Source organism: Leopardus geoffroyi, chromosome C3 (genome assembly GCF_018350155.1).
Source record: "Leopardus geoffroyi isolate Oge1 chromosome C3, O.geoffroyi_Oge1_pat1.0, whole genome shotgun sequence".
Taxonomy (NCBI): Eukaryota; Metazoa; Chordata; class Mammalia; order Carnivora; family Felidae; genus Leopardus; species Leopardus geoffroyi.
In genome coordinates this window covers 67,118,373-67,138,160 of record NC_059338.1, presented here as the reverse complement: position 1 = coordinate 67,138,160, position 19,788 = coordinate 67,118,373, and the positions used below count along the sequence as shown (strand labels likewise).

The 19,788-nt window shown below is 60.5% G+C and overlaps 1 protein-coding gene across 3 annotated transcripts in view; it reads right to left on the bottom strand.

The window, feature by feature from the left end:
- Positions 1-599: 599 nt before the first annotated feature.
- PARP1 (poly(ADP-ribose) polymerase 1) overlaps positions 600-19,788 on the bottom strand; it is a 37,432-nt gene continuing 18,243 nt past the window's right edge. For 2 of the 3 annotated variants that reach the window (XM_045453253.1, XM_045453255.1), the window contains exons 8-23: positions 17,634-17,778; positions 16,868-17,008; positions 14,514-14,756; positions 14,290-14,358; positions 13,933-14,065; positions 12,094-12,289; positions 8,960-9,088; positions 6,757-6,840; positions 5,254-5,376; positions 4,571-4,699; positions 3,748-3,846; positions 3,223-3,375; positions 2,741-2,868; positions 2,030-2,091; positions 1,358-1,472; positions 600-1,113 (exon numbers count right to left, since the gene is read on the bottom strand). In XM_045453253.1, coding sequence (XP_045309209.1) covers positions 1,032-1,113; positions 1,358-1,472; positions 2,030-2,091; positions 2,741-2,868; positions 3,223-3,375; positions 3,748-3,846; positions 4,571-4,699; positions 5,254-5,376; positions 6,757-6,840; positions 8,960-9,088; positions 12,094-12,289; positions 13,933-14,065; positions 14,290-14,358; positions 14,514-14,756; positions 16,868-17,008; positions 17,634-17,778 — 2,031 coding nt within the window. In that variant the 3' untranslated portion in view covers positions 600-1,031. The remainder of the gene's footprint in view (positions 1,114-1,357; positions 1,473-2,029; positions 2,092-2,740; positions 2,869-3,222; positions 3,376-3,747; positions 3,847-4,570; positions 4,700-5,253; positions 5,377-6,756; positions 6,841-8,959; positions 9,089-12,093; positions 12,290-13,932; positions 14,066-14,289; positions 14,359-14,513; positions 14,757-16,867; positions 17,009-17,633; positions 17,779-19,788) is intronic. The other variant, XM_045453254.1, reaches the window with a different exon arrangement.

The following is a 19,788-nucleotide window of genomic DNA, read 5'->3' as shown; positions in this document are numbered from 1 at the left end:
GGACCTTGTACCGTGAACAGTAACCAGACTGTAGACAGAATGAGACCAAACGCGCGGACACAAACGCAGAAGCTGGTCCCGCTTTGAGAGTTACGAGGAGCCCTTGGGGGTGTCAGCGATAGTCTCCACTCGCCAGACGGGCTGCTTGCGGGAATTTCAAATGCAGCTGTTAAGTCGCTACGCTCTATTTTTAATGTTTGTTTATTTTTGAGAGAGAGAGCGAGAGCACGAACAGGGGAGGGATGGAGAGAGAAGGAGACGCAGAATCCGAAGCAGGTTCCAGGCTCCGAGCTGTCCGCACAGAGCCCCACATGGGGCTCAAACTCACGAACAGTGAGATCACGACCTGAGCTGAAGGCGGACGCTTCACCAACCAAGCCCCCCAGGCCCCTCTACGTTACAGATTCTAAGAGCTTCCCTGTCCGCGTGTCTCTAGAAAAGGAAAGCACTTTTTTTTTTTTTTTTGGTCTAAGTATAAGAAGAAATTGTTGATCTCCCTCCTCCTGGTCTCCCCACAGAACTCACACATGGGGGGCGGGGAAGGGGGGAGAAAGGTCTAAAAAAAAAAGGCAATTGATCCAAAATAAAGAAAATCTAAGTAGTATGAAATTAGTTTTTATTTTTACCTCAAAATAAACGCTTAACATTTTTCCAAAACCCGAACTAAAGGCAGACGTTTAGAAGTGGCGGAAGATTATTCTTTCCTCCCCTGGGGAAACCAGTAAGGCAGACGTTCTGACCGGGCCTGGCTCTTCCCGCGGGACTAGTCTGGACGAATACCTGGCCCCAGCCTCTCGTGTATCGTCAGCTGTCGCCACCCGGCTTCTGGCTGGCAGGACCCCACCGCCCGTCCCACCCCCAGACCCACACAAACAAGGGGTTTGAAAAGCTAGTAACATCGTTTCACACGTGACCAAACGCTCACAGAGAATCCTCTCTGAGGGGATTTAGGAAGGTTCGCGCGCTCGGCCGCCGAGCGGGGGCGCACCGGCCCCCGCCCCCGGCTGCGCCTCGGCCACACGTCCCGGGGCTCACCACAGGGACGTCTTGAAGTTGAACTTGAGCTTCAGCAGGTACTTCAGATTTACCTGAGCGACGTCGTACACAATGTACCTGGAGGGAGCGTGTCAAGGAGCACACGGTCTCACGACGGAGCGAGCACCCGCGGCTGCCAAGGTCACACCCCGCAGACCAGGCCCCCTGGACGCGGAGCACCCGCTCTCTCCCCCAGGGCAGGCCGCCGAGGGCAGGCCGGCTGGAGGGTCTCCGGTCAGGCTGCGCCCGGGACGCTGGGCGCGTGAGGGACCGCTGCCCCCTGCGCGGACAGTGTGGCCCACGGCCCACGCGGAAAGGATACTCATTATACAGCAGACAGGTATCGTTAACGCCCGACGGGATCCCTGTCCCAAGGGGAACTTCTACGCCATCCATGGTGATGCTAGCTGAAGGGTCGGGGGTCGTCTTGCCCAAACCTGCAGAGAAGGCCGGAGTGATATGGATTGTGAGGACAGAGGCGGAAAATGTTTCCAGGAGAAGCGGTCCATGTTATGTTGGGTCTATGCGCTCGCTTTAAAGCCACACGCAAATTCCGTGCTCTGTCCTTCTTCTGGATAGAGAAGGCTGTAGGTTACACACCATGTTCCCGGGGCACGAGCCTTACTGAGTTCAAGAACAGCCCCCCCACCCCCCGGGATCCTCTTTCCGCTGAGCAGAACTGCAGTCACTTCCGCCTGGCAGGTGGAGGCCCCAAATCATCAGGGGCCATGAGCCGCGCGATCCAAGACGCCCCAAGCCCCACTGCGTGACGAGAGGTCACGAGACGCCCTCGAGCCGCAGTGGAGTCAGGTCAGAACCCAATGGCCCTGCCTGCTGCCGCCTGCGCCAAGACCCTCCTTTGCCGTCTGCGACGCCAGCCACAGAGCGTGAGCGGAGTTTCTACAACAAGCTACAGGAACACAGCCTTCTGAGGGGAGAAAGCGCCCTCCCGGTGGTGTCCCAGGCGCCCGGGGCAGTTTCTGAGCCACCCTACCTTTGACACTGTGCTTGCCCTTGGGTAACTTGCTGATATGCGCGGCATGCTTCAGCTCATACCTATTCAGGAGAGGTCAGTGTCAGCGGCTTCCACGGCCCGAGGGCTCCCACCCCAACAGTCTGACCGGCGGGAAGCCACGTGAGAACCGACAAGCGCCCCGAGAACCCAGCGCGCCCTCGCCGCCGGAGCTCCCTCCCAGCCCGGCTTCAGAAAGCGAGGGTGTGCTCTTCGTGCATTGACTGCGTCCGCGACCACGGCTCCGGGGCCACTACGAAGGAGAGAGTCTGTCTAGAGCCGCGGCCGGCCGCTCTCGAGGCTTCTCTGCCCGGGCCACCATCCCCAGGCCCCGAGCTCATTACCGAACCCTGCTTTCCGTGTGACATCCACAGGATCAAGGCTGACGCCCGACCCACACGGGACCCACCAGATTTTCTCTGCGGGGAACTTGAAACTGGGATGGACTTGGACGAAAAATCTAAACACTGGTGGGGTGCGCGCGCTACGGGGTGACCATTGTCTGCGCGAGCCAGCCCGGCTTCTTGGGGCACAGGAAGGTGGGTGCTGCCGGTTCCCAAGGCCAGGCTGGATCCCCGATCCTGGGTTTTGTGAGGCGCTCCTGGGCCTCCCTAGTTCACTGGGCCAGAACTGGTTCCCCCCTCATGGTGGCCAAGGGAGTTCTGAGACCTGCCCGAGGCCAGGCTCACTCACATGTTTCCAAGGGCAACTTCTCCCAGCAGGATCAGGCCTATGGGGTCTCCCTGGGACGTGTGGCAGTAGTTGGCACTCTTGGACACCATGTCGGCGAAGTAGATCCCTTTACCAAACATGTAGCCGGTCTGGAAGATTGGAAAAGGGACACTGAAACCTGCCAGCCGACATCCGGAGCACCGCCGACCGGGGCCAGGCACCAGGGACGCGGGGCTGCTACATATCCTCCGGACTCCCCTCTCCTCTCCTCTGAACTGGGCAAGAACCTCACGGGGCTCTTGTGAAAATCCAACGAGTCTGTGTGCGTTCGGCTCAGTGCCTGGCGCGTGTCAACGCCTCATAACGTTGGCCGTTACTCTCACCTCCTCCCGAGAGTCAAACGCGGGGCTCAGGGTCTGGCAATGGCCACCTGTCGGCCGTGGCGGAGGCCAAGCCCACCCTTAAACGAGGCCCCGCCCCCGCGCCCCGGGCCAGGCACGTACCACGGGCGCTTCAGGCGGGGCGATGCGGAGCCCCTGCGACAGGATCCCGGCGAAGTTGGTGGTCCTGGATCCGTGCCACAGCAGCCGCCGGTTCCGCAGCTGCTTGAACGGCTTATAGCGCTGGCTCTCGCCTTCACGCTCGATCTTAAAAATCTGCCCGAGGAGACGGACGCCACTTGTTACTCCGCCTAGCGCACATCTACCGGCCACTGTCCCCCCCCTCCCCCCCCCACCGGAGGGCGCGGCCCGTTCCGGTAGGACAGGTGGTTCGGTGGGGTAGGGCACGGACCCTCGATGCGTGTCTGATACAACTTCCCGATTCCCAAACTTGGCTTTGGGCCAGAAAACGAATAAAAAAAGAAACAAAACAGGAAAAGAGGAAGAAGCCACTCTCAACCGTGAGACCGCTACTGTCCCTGCTCGACAAACGAGTCGCTTCCTCCGGTTACTCGAGGCGAAGTCAACGATTCTTTCCCACCCAGGCCCACGCTGGAGGGAGCGGGCGGGGGAGGGAGAGGTTCTTACGTCAACAACTTCCAGGTCGTAGGCATTGTGCGTGGTCGCGTGAGTGTTCTTCACGTACTTCCTGATGGTCTCCGCTTCCTCGGAGTCTCTGTCCACCACCTAGAACATCGTGTCTTGGAATCAGAGCGAGGGAGACCCCGGAGAGCCCCCGACGGAGTAACGGCCACATATGAGGCGCCACACACGGCTTCAAACGTGCCGTGGGAAAGGCTGGGTGTTCTAGGAACTCTGGTTCCCTCCGCTTAATTAAAATAGAGAACGAGTCCCGCACCAAGAACCAGGCCCACAGCATTACGGTCAAGAAGGTGCCCCCGGGACCCATCGAGGGGCGTTTGGTGGCTTATTCTACCTGGCCCTATAGACGCGTTTTGTCCCAAGCGGGAAGCAAACGCTCTTTTCAGGGACGTAAACACCCCGTTCCAGGTTCACACTTACAACCCTGCCGGGCCCGAGGCAGGGGGACTTCTTCTGCCCAAGCCCCGGCCCCCCGAAAGTTGAGGGGCCTGCGGCACAGTCCCTCGGCCCCAGAGCATGGACCCGGCACCGTACGTTTGTCACGGCTGCCATCACCTTCTGCACCTTCTAGGGTTCACACCACGCAAACGTCCAAAACGGATCCTCTCTAGACTGAGGAAGAAGGAACTTTCTGGAAGGCCCCTCAAAATCCTATAGCAGAGGCCCCGGCCTGGAAGGCTGCCCAGCCACCAAGGTGCCTGTTTACAGGTGAGCTGCCCCACGGTTCCGTACGGGCCACCAGCAATCTGCTTCAGGGCCCACCGCTCCCCGGGGACAGCAGTCAGGTGCGCCAGAGGGGGGCTGTTACCTTGATGTCAGTCTTGAGCTTCTCGTAGTTGACATCGATGGGGTCCTTGCTGCTATCGTCCGAGCCACCCCTGAGCAGGCTGTAGGCCACTTCGATGTCCAGCAGGTTGTCCAGCATCTCCACCTTGGCCTGGAGGAACAGAAGACACACCTCGGGCTGGCACCAGGGTGGGGGGACCTTCCAGCTGCGTGTGTGTGGGGGGACAGCCTGTCACCCACCCGCCGCTCAGTGAACACTACCGAGGACTCTCCAGGATGCCGGGGTGGGGTGGGGGCGGCTTGCTCCCCAGGGGAAGGAACGGTCGGAAGCTACAAGCCTGTGGCGAGAATGCGTTTCCATCCCTGCACACGGACAGGTGGGGACAGGTGGGGACCGGGGGCCGGCTCCCTGAGGCAGGGAGGGAAAGCAGGGGAGCGATGCTGTCAGGAGAGGCTGTCCTGCCCTGCGGCTCCTTCCGCCAGCCCTGCGTGGCGCAGCCAGGTCAGAAAGCCCATCTGTTTTGCCTGGGGTCTGTCTCCACTGACGTGGGAAGAAATCCCACTTTGAAGCGAGGGCCCCGAGGTCCTCCCGGCACTGCCCCCGGCCCTCAGGGGTCACGACACGGAGGAGCAGCGGCAGGGAGTGACACCCAGGTGCATCAGCGCCCAGCGGACCCGGGGCCCCCGCCAGGACCCGCGAGCTACCTGCACGCTGTCCGCGTTGTTCAGGAGCGGAGGCTTCTTCATCCCAAAGTCATGGGGGATCAGGGTGTAGAAGCGATTGGAGAGATCCAGGATCTGGGAATCACTGCTGCCCTGGGACACCGCCTTCAGGGGAGGGAACAGAGGGGACACGGACTGAGGCGGCAGCTGGGAGGGCCCCACATGCGGCAGGTCCGAGCCGGCTCCGGAGTGGCCCGGAAATTTCCAAGACCAGCTAGAGTTGGTGCCACTCCACCCTGAGCACAGGACCCCTCCCCACGTGAATTTCCGTTTCTAGGAAGAACTGTGCACCTGTGGACCTGTCACACCCCACCGCCACGTGAAATGTCAACAGGAGCGGCCAGGTGACAACCTCACGGGCACCCCCGAGACACTCCTCTTTCTGAAACGCCTGGGATTTTTACACTATAAAACGTTGGAGGGAAAGACCCCACCGCTATGAACTCTGGCAAACCCCCTTACCCACCGACCTTCAGCTTTAAGGCAGGGACTCGTTTCTATCACACCTGGAGGTCCAGATGCAGAAAGGCTTAGCTCCCCTACTGCCGCGATGACAACTAGAGCCCCGTATGCACAAAGTGCTCAATAAATGCAGACACAGAGGAGCTGGACCACTGGGACACTTGGCAGACACGGCAGCGGGGGCACGGGTGGCAAAGGGGCGATGATGTGGCCCCCGCAAGGCCCCAGGCCGCACGTGTGCTTCTCACTGGGACACAGGCTTCCCCGATTCCTAATGTTTCTGTCTGTAGTTCACTCTGCTTGGTGGGGGGGCAGGGCATCCCAGCCTTTCCACCGGGGGTTCTGGAATAGCAAACGCTTTCGTGTCCCAGCCGGCGGGCGACAAGGAAAGGGGCCAGGGCTTAGGCACAGCTGCTAGCTGGATTGAAGGGCTCTGGTTCAAGGGCTCTTTTCCAGCACTTTCCACTCTTGGGGTCCCACTTTAGCTTCCCAGTGCTCTTCCCTCACAGGCCAGGCCTGCACCCTGCCCACCAGGGCACACAGGGAGGGACTGGGGACCAGGAGGGTGATGCCCAATGAGCACAAACAAAACAGAGAAAACATTTCGCTCTCTGGCTGATGGTTTCCTAGCAACCGCAAAACAATTTCAACTTCTCGGTTTTTTTTTTTAGGATTTTCAGTGATCTCGTGATCTCTATACCCAACCTGGCGCTTCTACTCACGACCCCGAGATCAAGAGTCGCACGCTCCACGACTGAGCCAGCCAGGGGCCCGCAATTTCAGCCTGACTCCGAAGCGCACACAAAATCAGGTCATTTTTATGAGGCGGGAGAACCAAACACCTAATCCGGTTTCTAGACTTACATATGCCATCACTGAAAACACGGCTAACTCATTAGTCTCGCACCCACCTCTGGCACGTAGCAGACGCTTGTGACGCTTATCTGAAGAAACCTAAGCCCCGTGCGCCGCGGCGTGGGACGTTGCTAGCCGGGGTGCAGAGGCCTGGGAGGCCCTGCCTACCTGCTGGACCTCGCCGAGGATGGAATAGGCCGCCTGGATCTGCCTCTTGCTCAGCTTCCCCAAGGGCATCTTCTGAAGGTCAATCTGAGGACACAGGGGGCGTTTTCCCTCCGAAAGCTGCTCAGCGGTGGAGACGGGACGGTGGGCAAGTGCCCCGTCTTCCCGGGAGATCGGGGACCCAGCGCTACAGCTCGTGGCCCAGCCCGCACCCGGGGTCTGCGTGCGAGAAGGATCTCGCTCGCTGCAGGCAGAGCCCGGATGAGGTCCCCCCAGCCCCCGCGACTCCCACCAATCCCCAAGTCGGGAGGATGAGGTCCCCCCGCACGGCTAAGGCTGCTCCCAGCTGAGTGGGAACGTAAAGCGGCGGAAAACGTTTTTCCCAAAGCACATGCTTCTGAGCATACGCGTTTATGTTCGAATTAACGCTGTCCCTTTTCGTCAGTTACCCGAAAAGGTCACACATTTTTCCAGCGACACCACTCCCGCTCACCGCCTTGGGAATGACCACCAACACAGGTGTTGAGCTGTCGCGGGAGGACCGGGGACGCGGCTCCACAGGGCCCACATCTAGGGACGCACCTGCCCTCGGCCCCGCTCTCCCATCTGTATGAGGGACCACGCTCCTCAGAGGGCACCCGCCCCCCCGTGAGACACTCGGCCTGTGCTCCTTGCTCCCGCGTCCCGAACCCTTCCGAGTCCCCAGGGCCCACCTGTGCCCGTGGGGCCGAGCGGGCATCCCAGGAACGGAGCCCCCGCGGTGACTAACGGGGTACGAGGACGTGCCAGGCACAAGTGGGGCGACAGCCACAGCGGCCAGTAATGGCCTTCCCCCATGGCACACGCTCCTCTCCCCTCCACCCTGGTGGGGGCGGGGGCCAGTTTCCGGGAAGTTGAGCAGCCGGAGCTGGGTCTGGGGCAGAAGGTGGGCGATCTACCCCGAGGCCAGCACAGGGCATGGGACTGAGCGCAGCATCTCTGGTCCGACCAGAAACGGGGGCTGGAAGCTGCTGAGGAAAGTGGCTACGAGGGGGGCCGGTTCTCTGAAGCAAGCGGCACCCCGACCGTGGGGCCCTGGTGCTCATCTGAAGAGACCGGTCTCCTGGTCTGCACCCCTCAAAACCTACACCCCGGCCGTGGGGACGAGAGAAACCGGGGGCCCAGCCCTACTGACCCGGCTGGGACAGCGAGCCACAGGGGACACAAAGGCGGGCCCCCCGGGACAGAGCTCCCAGGCCGCCACGTTTTCCCATCTACCTGGGACCCTATCCCATGCGGGCCCCCCACTCCCCACACACTCCCCACCAGGGGCCCTGCTCTTCCTGAGAAACTGAGTCTCCCGTGTGAGAGAAAGCCAGCCCCAAACCGGCTCTTCCCAGGGAGACGCCTGTTCTGCTCGGAGTCGAGAAATCCCACGAACCAGAGCACAGGGAGCCAGAAATGACCCACGGGGCACTTCTTTTAAAACATTAAACAAACGGAGACAAGACCCTCTTCCCTGGGCGCCTCCTCGCTCCTCCTCATGCACCCCCGACCCCGTGAGCCTGTCCCTAAGCCGCCATGCTGGCTGGCCATCCTGACAGAAGGTGGCTCGGGGGTCTACGGGAACAGGACGGCACAGCCCGGCCGCTGGCAAACCCACCAAGGAACCTCCAGGAGAACGAGGCGCGTTCTCGAACAGCCGCTGGGCCGAGTCCCACAAGGGGATCCGCGCTCACCCCCGGGGCAAAGCGGAGCCAGGCTGGAGAACGAACGGGGACACCCGGCCGCATCCCCAGAGCCCCCGGCCCTGCCCCGGGCAGCGGGAACACGGCAAACCCACCCCTGCCCTCTTCTTGGAAACAGGAGGAGTTCTGTCCCATGGCACCCGCGGAAAGTTCTCCAGCCTCCTCAGTACCGCCCGATTCTTTCGCCGTAAGCAGACGCACCCTGGGCTTCCAGGACAAGTGTGCTCGGCATCGAGGGGCCTGGCGCGACGGGACAGGGCCCAGGGCCGGCTCCCTACATACCACAGGCCTCACGGCAAGTCAACCATCTTCCCAGGAGCGCCAGCGGCCCCGTGTCGGCCTCGGGCTGAGGATCGGGCTCCCGACACGAACGCTCCGGGGCCCCGCGCCAGCCCCTGCGTACCAGCCTGCGAGCTCCGACCCGGCGTCAGACTCCCAACGCCAGGGGCAAAGCACAGATCAAAGAAAGGAGCGGTCACCTCGTACTCCACCATGGCTTTCTTCATGCTCTCCACGTCAAAGATCAGCGTAATGAGGTCCTGCACCGGCTTGGGGAGCTTGGACTTGGTGCCGGGGTTCACCGTCAGCTTCTTTACCGCCTCTTCGTCCTGGAGGGAAGAGGACCGGTGAGAGACCCCAGGCGACAAGCCAAGAGGAGCGGTGGTGGCGTCCGAGCCGCAGACAGAGGTGGGGGGATCCAAGCACCAAGGGCACGGAAACCACGGCATGGGGAGGGCCGCAGCGGGAGCACCGGGGTCGGATGCCCCCCATGCGCCCCTAAGTCCCCGCGGCCGCTCTAGACCCTTCCTCCGACCACCGTGGCGGCACCCGGCTCCGCGCAGCCTGACCCGCAGGCACACGCGCCCCCCTGGTGCCCTCACCCCTTCCTACTCGTCACCTCCCACCCGGGAACCTGCCCAGGGCCCGCCATAGGCCAAGGGGACACCAGACCAGTGCTCCCCCCCTTACGCTGCCGAACCCCAGGGCCAGCTGAAGAATGAGTGCCTACAGCCTCCCACACAGTCCCAGAGGATCACGCTCGCAGACCCACTCCTGCATGAACCCTCCGCCCTCCCCGCCTCACCCCCGCTCCCTGGGATCGCACTTCCCGAGAAGCTAAGGGCACAAAGCTTTACTCCCGCACAAAGCCTGGAGAACCCGGGCTAAGTCAACACCACGCTGCACGGAGAGCGCCTGAACGCTCGTCGCTTTAGAATGAGGGCAGGGACCGCGCCCTGTCCGTCACGGTGTCCCTAGCATCTGAGTGAGCCTAACTGGCACCGGACACGGATCCTGGAATCCGCGTCATCCGCGTCGTGTTCCTGCTCCTGGCCGCTGCTGTCCACACACAGCGGATCCGCGCTTCCCGCACTCGTAACTTCACCAGAAAGCAAACTGGCAACGCGTTAGAAGCCTTATTTATCTGCATTTACTGTGTAACCCGGTGCCTCCGCGACCGACAGGAACCACCACAGAAACGTTCATGTAAACGTTCGCGCAGTTACAGGCGATTCGCAGCCTATGAACCGTGACCTCTGACCACCTGCGTGGCCTCAACAGATGCTGCTCTAGATCAGTGTGCGGCCTCGTTCAGTAGCTGCTGGCTCTGAAATGTACTCAGTCGGAGCAGAGACAGGCTGCAAGGGCTAAAAATACAGCGAATTTCAGAACTTTAGTTTCAAAAGAAAAAAGGAAGAAAAACAAAAGGAAAATGAAGTACTAAAATTAGTTTTACAGTTTCTTTTTGCTTTTTAAAACGTCGCTACTGGGGGGGGCAGTGTGCCTAGGTGGCTCAGTCGGTTAAGTGTCTGACTCTTGATCTCTGCTCAGGTCATGATCTCAAGGTCGTGGGATCGAGCCCCACACTGGGCTCTACGCTGCCAGCCTGGAGCCTGCTTGGGACTCTCTCTCTTGGTATCCCCTCTCTTTGTCCTCCCCCGCTTGCTCTCCCTGTCCCCCTCCCCCCTCCCCCCATGCGAGCTTCTCTTTCTCTCTAAATGAAACAAACAAAATGCAGCTACTGAGACAGGTACGACGTGGTCGCGCATCTGGACAGCGGGGAAACGGTCCAGGTCTGTCCAGGGAAGGAGCGGGTGGTCTCAGTACAGCTGGCAAGGCAAGGCTCCAATTTTCTGGTGGGGACAAGTGCCCATGGAGGGAGGGGAGCACGGAAGACATACACCGTGATCTTAACTGCACTTAACTCTGGGCGATCGTGATTTTTTTGTATCTTCGTCATTCTCAAAAATTTCTAAAATGTATTTTTGAAACCAGGAAAATTAACCAGTAGGGGGCACTGCCGAGTCAGACGATCTCTGCCATCTCAACCTCAACGCGACAAACCAGTTTGATTCTAATAAAGATATTTGATTGTAATCTCCACACTCAACGTGAGGCTCGAACTCATAACCCCGAGAGTCACACGCCCCACAGACTGAGCCTGCCAGGCTTCGCTAAATTCTATTTTTAACGGTGAGAGCTCATGGCACTCTCTAAGCTAGAGAGCTCCCATCTGAGACAGTTCAGGCCTCAAAGGCTGGGAATCAAAATCTCTACTTATCCGTAAATCTTTCCTTCTGTGAAAAGAAACGTCTTTCCTTTAAAAGTGCAGCTGACCCTTGGGGTGCCTGGGTGGTCAAGTCGGTCAAGTGTCTGACGCCTGATCTCAGCTCGGGTCATGATCTCACAGTTCGTGGGTTCGGACCCCACGCTGGGCTCTGCCCTGACAGAGTGGAGCCTGCTTAGGATGGTCTCCCCCCTCTACCCCTCCCCCACATGCGAGGGCAGGCTCTCTCTCTCAAAATAAACACAAACAAACTTCACGTGGATCCGTGACCGCCCTGGCAGACTGCGCTGTGTCCCCAGACCCCCACGCTGGCCAAGGATCAAGCGTAACAGATTTCTGCATAAAAAACAGGGTAAGGCATTTTGCCAGAACGAAGGTCCAGATGTCCACAAACTACCAAGCAAGGCACAACGGAAGACTCTCCGGTGACCGAACAGGTGAGCTACCAACACACGACAGAAACCGTCAGGAGGTAACGTGGGGCCCAAACCATGACCCAGCAGAGCCCAAGTCACTGTAATTCTACCTGGAACCTAAGCCAGGTCACGCGACAGAAGCCACACCCACAATCTCGACGCGGCAGCCGTCCTCACCTAAGCTCCACCTCACCCTCGAGGGCGTGCATCTCACCTGTGAAGGGCTGCTGGGTTTTAGCAGATGCTTCTTCTGCGTCTACTAAGGCGACCGCATGCCCCGACCTGTCCGATCCCTCTGCGGTCCGCCCATCTGCGCGCGCTGCCCCGACCTCCCATTCCCGGGGGCCGGTCCCACTCGGGGTGCCGCACAAGCCCTCCCGCGCCGGTAAGCGTGCTGCGGTCACGCTCCCAGGGCTTTTGGCGTTTCCTGGCGACGTCTTCGTCTGGTTCTGCTCTCCATGTGACGCTGGCCGCGTCGCTCCGTTGGGGAGCACTCCCCCCTCTTGATCGTTTGGGAAGGGGCCGGTGTTCGCTCTGAGCGTCCAGCAGCACTCCCCAGTGACGATGCCACCCGCCCGGGGCGTCCCTCCCTCTCGCTACAACCAGACTGCGCCAGACCTTCCGCGATTACCTGGCCGTAGTCGATCTCCAGAGGGTAGAACTTTTTGGGAAACTTCGTGAAGGTTTTGGCCTGCCAGGCGTTGCCGGTCTTCTCCTCGTATAATTTCATAAAGTGCTCGATGGCACCGTCCTTGGACGGCACCTGCTCCAGCTTGTTGCTGCCAATCACAGTGCCCACGCGGCCCCAGGACCTGAATATCCAGTACCTGGGGCGGGGGTGGGGGTGGGATCAGACAGACCTGTGGGTCAGCCACTCACACTCAGGGGTCTCCCCTTCCCTGCCGTCCTGCTTGGGCGCAAAACGACACGGAGAAGGAAAGGGAACTATTACAACAGAGCACCTTTATGTTTCATGCAACTGAGAATTAGAAGTTTAAACACTTGCATCTGGCAGCCAAGCTTGTGGAGCAAAACCCGGGCTTTACCAACTTTTACATAAAACGCCCGGTTTTGCTCCTCAGAGAAACACAACAAGCTTTGCCGGCGAGTCCTGCGGCTCGACAGATGCAACCGCTGCTGACGCGCCCGAAGACACTGGGACCGCTGGGCTCGGATGGGACGGCACGTGGGGATGACGGGGGCAAGCCGGCCGAACCTACAGACCTGACCACCCCTCTCCGTTTCCACGTCAACCGGGATACACGGCACTGGGTCCCCTAGGCGCGCCGCTTACCTCTGGGGGACTTAACTATCCTCGGGAAAGAACACGTGACCTTTTACATCACGGCATACAAAGACGTAATCAGAACCCCAAACGCAAGATTTGTATGCGCTTTCAAAGTAAAACCAAAGAATTCAAAGAAAACTTGGGGCTTCCTGGCAGTTTTCTGGGCTGTGGCCCAAAGGCAGAGAAATTCATCCTCTGCTCCGTTTCTTTCCCTGGAAACGCTTGGGAGGCACTATACTGAGCTGTCCTGAAAAGCCGTCCCGACCCAACAGCCCACGTGGCCCCTTCACTGTGAGCCCCAGTGAATCTGGGCCGCCAGAAAAACACGTCCACCAGGGGAGGTGGGAAGCCACGTGACGTGGGGCTCATTTCTTCAGAAAATCTAAGGAGCCCACTGGTCTCTCTCAGGGTCACTTTGGGATTCACTTGGTGGGTGAGCGCTCTGATGAAAGCGGGAACGACGGGGAGACGCTGAGCCCTCGGGCCGCCAGACAGATGCCGGCCAAGATGCACTAGGGGCTGGCTGAACTGGCCCGGGGTCGCTGTGATCACAGGGCCTGCCTCCCAACCAGCAAAGCTTCCAGGCCCCCTGGAGCGCCGGGGGTCAACAGCGTCCATGTGCTAGTAAGGACAGTGAAGCTGACCCCGGAGAGAAACCAGGGGTTTTAAGGAACACGATACAAGGAAGTTCGTGTGGCGCCTGGGGGCTCAGCCGGTTGCACGTCCGAACCTTGGTTTCGGCTCGGGTCGCGATCTCACAGTTCGTGAGTTCGAGCCCCTTGTCAGGTTCTGCGTGGATGGCAAGGACGCTGCCTGAGACTCTCTCTGTCCCTCTCTGCCCCTCCCCTACGCGCACCCGCTCTTTCTCTCAAAATAAATGAACCTTAAGAAAAAAAAAAAAAAAGGAGCGGGTTCGGTTCTTGCCCAACTTTACCTGCTTCAAGAAGCTTTCAAGTGCATGTAAAGGGATCAGGACTCGGGAATCTTTGAGGGGCCATGAGAAGTCTTGGGAGATGGAGTGCCAGCTCGTCCCCCAAAGTTGGGGGCCGGACGCTAGGGGGCCAGGCCATCTGGGGCGACGGTGGCTTCCCTCCCACCGAAGGCCTAGCCACACCAGTGCTCTCGGCGAGGAGGCTGGCTCCGCAGTCCCCACAGGGCCTCTGTCCCGTCCCCAGGACACACCTGCTTTCCTTGTCGTCCTCCAACAGCTGCAGCTTGTAATAGGAGTTGGTTCCCTTCACGATGTCCACCAAGCCGAGGGTGGCACTGAACACCTTCCCGCCTTTCTCCAGGACGTGCGCAGAATGTTCCAGACCTGTCATGGAGGGGAGGCGCCTGCTTTTCTCTCTGAGGGGCTGAAGCGCGCGGGGAGAAGAGGGTCTGCGGGTGTGGGGTTCACACCCACCGCCTTCAGGAGGCTCCCCATGAAACACAGGTGTCCTCGGGATCGGGGGAGCCCGAGGAGACAGGAAGGCCCAGGCGCCACGTGGCCCAGCCCGGTGGCCCAGCCCGGCCTCCCGCTCGCTCGCTCACGCTCACCAGAATCGGGATCGACGGCGGCGCCACCTTTAAGGGTTAACTTCATTCTCTTCTCAGATTTGTTGACGCCTTGGAAAGGGACATAAAGGTTCAAGCACGAATAAGAAGTGCCTGGGAGGCTGCAGGGGCAGGGCGGGGCGGGGCGAGGGGTGGGGGCGGGAAGGAGCCGGGGCCATGGGGGCGGGGACGGGGGCGAGGGCACCCAGGGGCCCGGGAAGCCTCACCTTCCTCCTTGGCGGGGCCCTTGCTCTTCTTGGGCAGTGCGGCCCCCGACTTCCCTTTGGGGGCCGCGGCCTCCACGGGCTCCGCCTTCACGTCGGCCCCCCAGGGGGCCAGGACGTGGGCCAAGAGCAAATCCTGCAGGCTGCTGGCAGAGGCGGACGCGTCCTGGAGGAAGTCCTCAGACACCACGCGGACGCCGGCTTCCCTCACCTCCTCCATCTTCTTGCTCATCTTCTCCACCTCCTCTGTTCAAGTCGGGGGAGAGACAGCCGAGGTGTCAGCGGGGACACGCACGACGCCGCGGTCGACAGAGCCCGAGCCTCCGACACGGGCACCGCGGCCCCGTCCTCGTTGCCTAGCGCTCGGGGCCGTGGCCCGGGCCGCCTGCTGCGCGGTCGGCAGCGCCACAACCGGGCAAGGAACCCCGAGCCCGCCTCTGCCGGGCCGCCCTCCCCCAGCGCATCACCCAGCACACCGCCACACACCGGGCCACACGCGGGACTCATGTCACTTCCCCTGTTCTGCGGGGGCCCCCGTATTCCGTCCCGGTTTCCCGTACGCACAGGGGCTTTTTAGTTCCACTAGTCCAGCTGGTTCGTTTCTGCGTTTGGTGTCAGGTGGGAGAGAACCGTCACCAAGGCCGAGTCAAGACCCGAGCTCACCGCCCGGGTTTTCTTCGAAGACTTTTATGGCCTCGGGCCTCACGACACCGTAAACACGCGCTGCTGTCTGCGTCCCGCTAACGCCTCGGCCGTTTCTCCCGACTTGAACAGAGAAGTGGAGAAGACGGGCAATCGAACAAGACGGAGGTGAGGGAAGCCGGATCTGTAATCCACTCGGAGATTTTTGTGAGTGGGGCGAGCTAGGGATCCAGCTTTCCCGCTGGGTCGTCTCGGCTCCTCTGCTGTAGGTGAATCGACCCTTTACGCCAGGTTTACCGCTGGGCTCCCCGGTCTGCTCCACTGACCGACCTCTGTGAGGTTTCAGCCCGGCCCTGCGTGGTTTTGCTTCCTCCAGCTCCGTACCACGCGGGACAGCCTGAAAGCGAGGAGCGTGATGCCTCCAGTTTCGTCCTTGTCTCAAGACTGCTCTGGCTCTCTGGGGTCCTTGGTGGTTCCACACAAATTTTAGGACCGTCTGCTCCATTTCTGTGAAAAACACCCCTCGGGTTTTGACAGGGAACCCGTGCGTCTGTACTGCCCTGGGTAGGAGCTGAGGATCCCACGGGGCTCCCCTGCACACAAAATGCTCTCTCTGGAAGCTTCTAGCATCCTGTCTTTAACTTCTGCCACGTTAACTAGAATGAGTCCCGGCGTGGGTCTCTCTGGGTTCGTCTCTGGACCCTCTGGTCTGGATGTCGGTTTCCTTCCCCTGATTGGAGAAGTTCTCAGCCGTTATTCCTTCGAGAAAGATTTCCCCCTTTCGGGGCATCTGGGCGAATTAGCCAGTTACGCGTCCGTCTCTCGAATCCAAGCCCCACACTGGGCTCCGCGCTGGGCAAGAAGCCTACTCACAAAAAGATCTTTGTCCCTTTCTCTCGGTCTCCTTCTGGGAGCCTCTAATGCGCACGGAGTCCCTCTGATGCCACTCTGCCGTCCCTCATGCCATCTTTCCTGGTTTTCCTTTCTTTCTGCTGCTCTGAGCTCCACGGTCCTGTCTGCTTCACGGACTTAGACGTCGAGCCCGTGAGCTACCTTTCTGTTCAGATACGGCCTCCTGCAGTTCGGTGACTTCCGTTCAGGACTTTCGAGCGTTATCCCTGCTTCACCCACTCTTCTCCCAGTTCAGCGAGCACCTTAGACCCTAATCTTGAACCGCTGACCAGGCGAACTGCTCACCTCCTTTTCGTCGAGACTTCTGAGACTTTACCTCGTTCTTTCACTCAGGACACCCCATTTCTTCCCCTCACCTCCCCGGGCTTCCAGCCGGTGGACGGACAAGAACCTCTCCTGCTCTCGAGGGGCGGCCCCCGTTGTTCAGCGCCGTCCAAGCCTCGCTCTCAAATCCGAGCCTATCTGAGTGGTCGTTACTAGGAGCTGACAGCGGCCGGGGCTGCACCGAGGCCATCAGAGTCCCCCAGGGGAGGGTCCCAGGCCGGCAAAGAGCAGCCGGCAGCCCACGGCTGGGACAGAAGGCCCGCAAACATGCACACGACCCCATGCCAGCTTCGCCAAGTACCCACGCTGGCTTCCCTCCACAAAGCACCTCAACAACAGTGCTGAGCAAAGAGAGCCCACTCGGAGCGCCCCATGCGGCCCTGCACCTCACCCCTCCCTGCTCCCCGCGCCACCTCACCACCGTTCCCAAAGCCTCAGGAGGTGTGTGCACACCCGTCCCACATCAGGATTGAACTCACTTTTGGTGCTGATGCACAGGGATGCCTTGCTGGCCGTGGCCGTCAGCTTTCCCCCGAGTTTCTCGATCATGGCCTTCATCTCATCCTTGTTCCGGGACAGCTTCCCCAGAGTCAAGATCTTCATGTTGGACAGCGGCTTATCTGGAAGGGATGCTGTCGTCAGGCGGCAAGGTCCCGGGGGGGGGGGGGGGGGGGGGGGGGGGGCGGGGAAGAAGACAGCCCGGGCTCCCCTCTGGTCAGCATCCCCCAAAGGCAGAGTCCGCGAAGGCAGAGGCCCAGGGCTGGCAGGGAAGCGGAGGATAGAACACAAGGCAAGGGGGGCAGCCACAGGACACTGCCCCCCCCCCCCCCCCCGCACCGCCCCTGGGCAGACCAGCGAGGCTGTGAGGGGACAAGGGCCCAGGAGGCTGGCAGTGGGACCACGTGGGTCCCCAACTACTTTTCTGCTTTTCCCACCTCACGTCTGAAACCGCAGCTTCTTACATGACACTCATTAACCCCATGGGACGAAGCAGCCCCGTCACGGATGGTCACTCAAAGCTCAGCCCGCGCGACACCGAGGGAAGTAACCCTCCCACGCTTCGGGTGTCCGGCACGGACCCCAGAACGGGAAGCCCCAGACAGGGTTGGGGTGGTTGTGCAAGGCGGTGCTGGCCCGGCCCTCCCTAGGGCGCCCCTCCAGAGCGTCCCCCTTGTGCGGAGGGGAGCAGGCCGGCACAGCACCCAGGGGACCCGGGGACCCTCCCCGAGGCCGCCCCGGCTGTACCTGACGGGGCGGAGCTGTTCACGCCAGTGGGCGCCGAGGCCGCGGAGGGTGGGGGTGCCGGCGCCGGGGCTCCGGTCTCGGGTGGAAATATTCGGTCCTGTTTTTTGATCTTCAGTTTTTTGAGATAAGAGATTTCTCGGAATTCCTGAAATCACATAAGGTTCAGCTAAGAAACCGGTTCTCCCTTGAAACAATCACCCGACAGAACAAAGGGGATTCGGTTCATCTAAACAAAGCAATTTTTTTTTTCTCCTCTCGCAGTAAGGAGTGACCTAGGAGACATGAGGCTTCCGGCACGAAGTACACAGTTACGGCAAATATGGCACTGGCTTCTGGCGATTCCACGTGGACGCCGCCGTAAGCGGTTTCCTTAAATAAAACACGAAACACGAACCCCTCCCCCGTCAGCTGGCCATGTGGTGGGGGGGCCCACTGCTGGAGCCTCACCCTCAAGTGGCCCCTCAAGGGTCACACGCCCCTCTCCCGACGGAAAGCCTACGGGGACTGTCCACACTGGGAAAAAGATTACTTCCCGAGAGGAAATCAGGCAATTCCCCTCCCTTCCTAGGAAGGAACGAGGCCAGGGCACCCAGGGAGGGGGGGCTCAGGGGGTTGAGCATCGGACTTTTGACGTTGGCTCAGGTCATAATCTATCTCACGGTTCGCAGTATCGAGCTCTGAGTCGGGCACCGAGCTGACAGTACGGAGCCTGCTTGGGACTCTCTCTGTGCCCCTCCGCCGCGCACTCTCTCAAAATACATACTAAAAAACAACAAGAGAAGGGACCGTGGCCACAGAGAGCCCGATGACGGTGTCCCCAAGGATCCTGTCCCAAGCACGGTCCGTCTCCATCCCGGGCGACTTACAGCAGCCGCGCTCCTGCGTCACTCACTCAAGGCCCGTCCCTGCTACCCCCGGGTTCAGTGAACGCCCGCGGACAAGAGAGGACGCAGACCGCCTCCCGCACACTGGGCACCCGGCATGCCACGTCTCACAGCCACGTTCTAAAGACCGTTTTTCCCGCTGAGCAAGAAGGTCGGTCTTGACCGGGCCAGATGCCTGAAGGGGAACTTTCACAGGAGCTGAGCTCTACCACCGAGGCCAACGTGACCCACACAGGAGCTCTGGGAGGGCGGGCTCCTCGGAGGCGGTGACCCGCTTAGGCAGCCAGGGCCGAGAAAGCAGGGTGCACGCAAAGCTTCGTGGCCGGCGCGCTGTGGGGCTCGGGGAACGTGGCGTGCTCGGTTCCCTACTGCCGGGAGCTGAAGACTTCATGGAAGCGCGTGTGCGTGCGGGGGCGGGGGGGGGAACGGTACTCGAGGGGGACAAGGGCAGCGGAGAGGCCGCAGAAGGCCCACGGAGCCAGGCGGGTCCTGGGCAACCCCGGAGGGCCGAGCTACGGAGGTGCCCTCGACTCTGGCCGCGGCCCTCGGGCTGCGGTCTCACTCGGCTCCGTGACTCTGTGACTCCGCACAGGCGGCAGGTACCTCGGCCTGAAAACACGTCTTACACGTGCAGGTGGCTTCGAAAACTAACCCTCCAAAAATAGAGACAGAGGGGCGCCTCCGTGGCTCCGTTAGTTGAGAGTAAGACACTGGATTTCGGCTCCGGTCGTGACCTCACGGCTCCAAGTTTGGGTCCTGCAGCGGCTCTGTGCTGACAGTGTGGAGTCTGCCTGGGATTCTCTCTCTCTGCCCCTCCTCCACTCAGGGGGTCTCTGTCTCTCCCGAATTAAATAAACTTAAAAGGAATACACAAATGCTGCGCAATCAGCATATAAAACACAAACTAGTTCCTGTCCTTACGGCCTTATTGTTTCCTCAGATAGTAAAAGGAACACGAATACCACAGGCGGGTGTGCAGTACTCGCACACTCAGAAAAACCGGGAAAATGCTTCACGTGACCTGTGGAATCACCGGAAGATTTTAAGGATGCAAGAAACGATGAGGTCAGAGTTGACTTCGAGCAATCGCTCAAGAGCGAGTACACAGGACAGAGTGGGGCGGGGCGGGGCTGTAACCACGGCAGGGGAGGGGTGAGCGGCGCTCAGGGGCCGTGGGTGCGGGGGACGGTTCCGGAGTCCACCCACGGGCCTCTGTGCGCACAGCAGCGAGATGAGCCGACCTGGCTCGAAGCCCAGTCCCCGACAGAAGC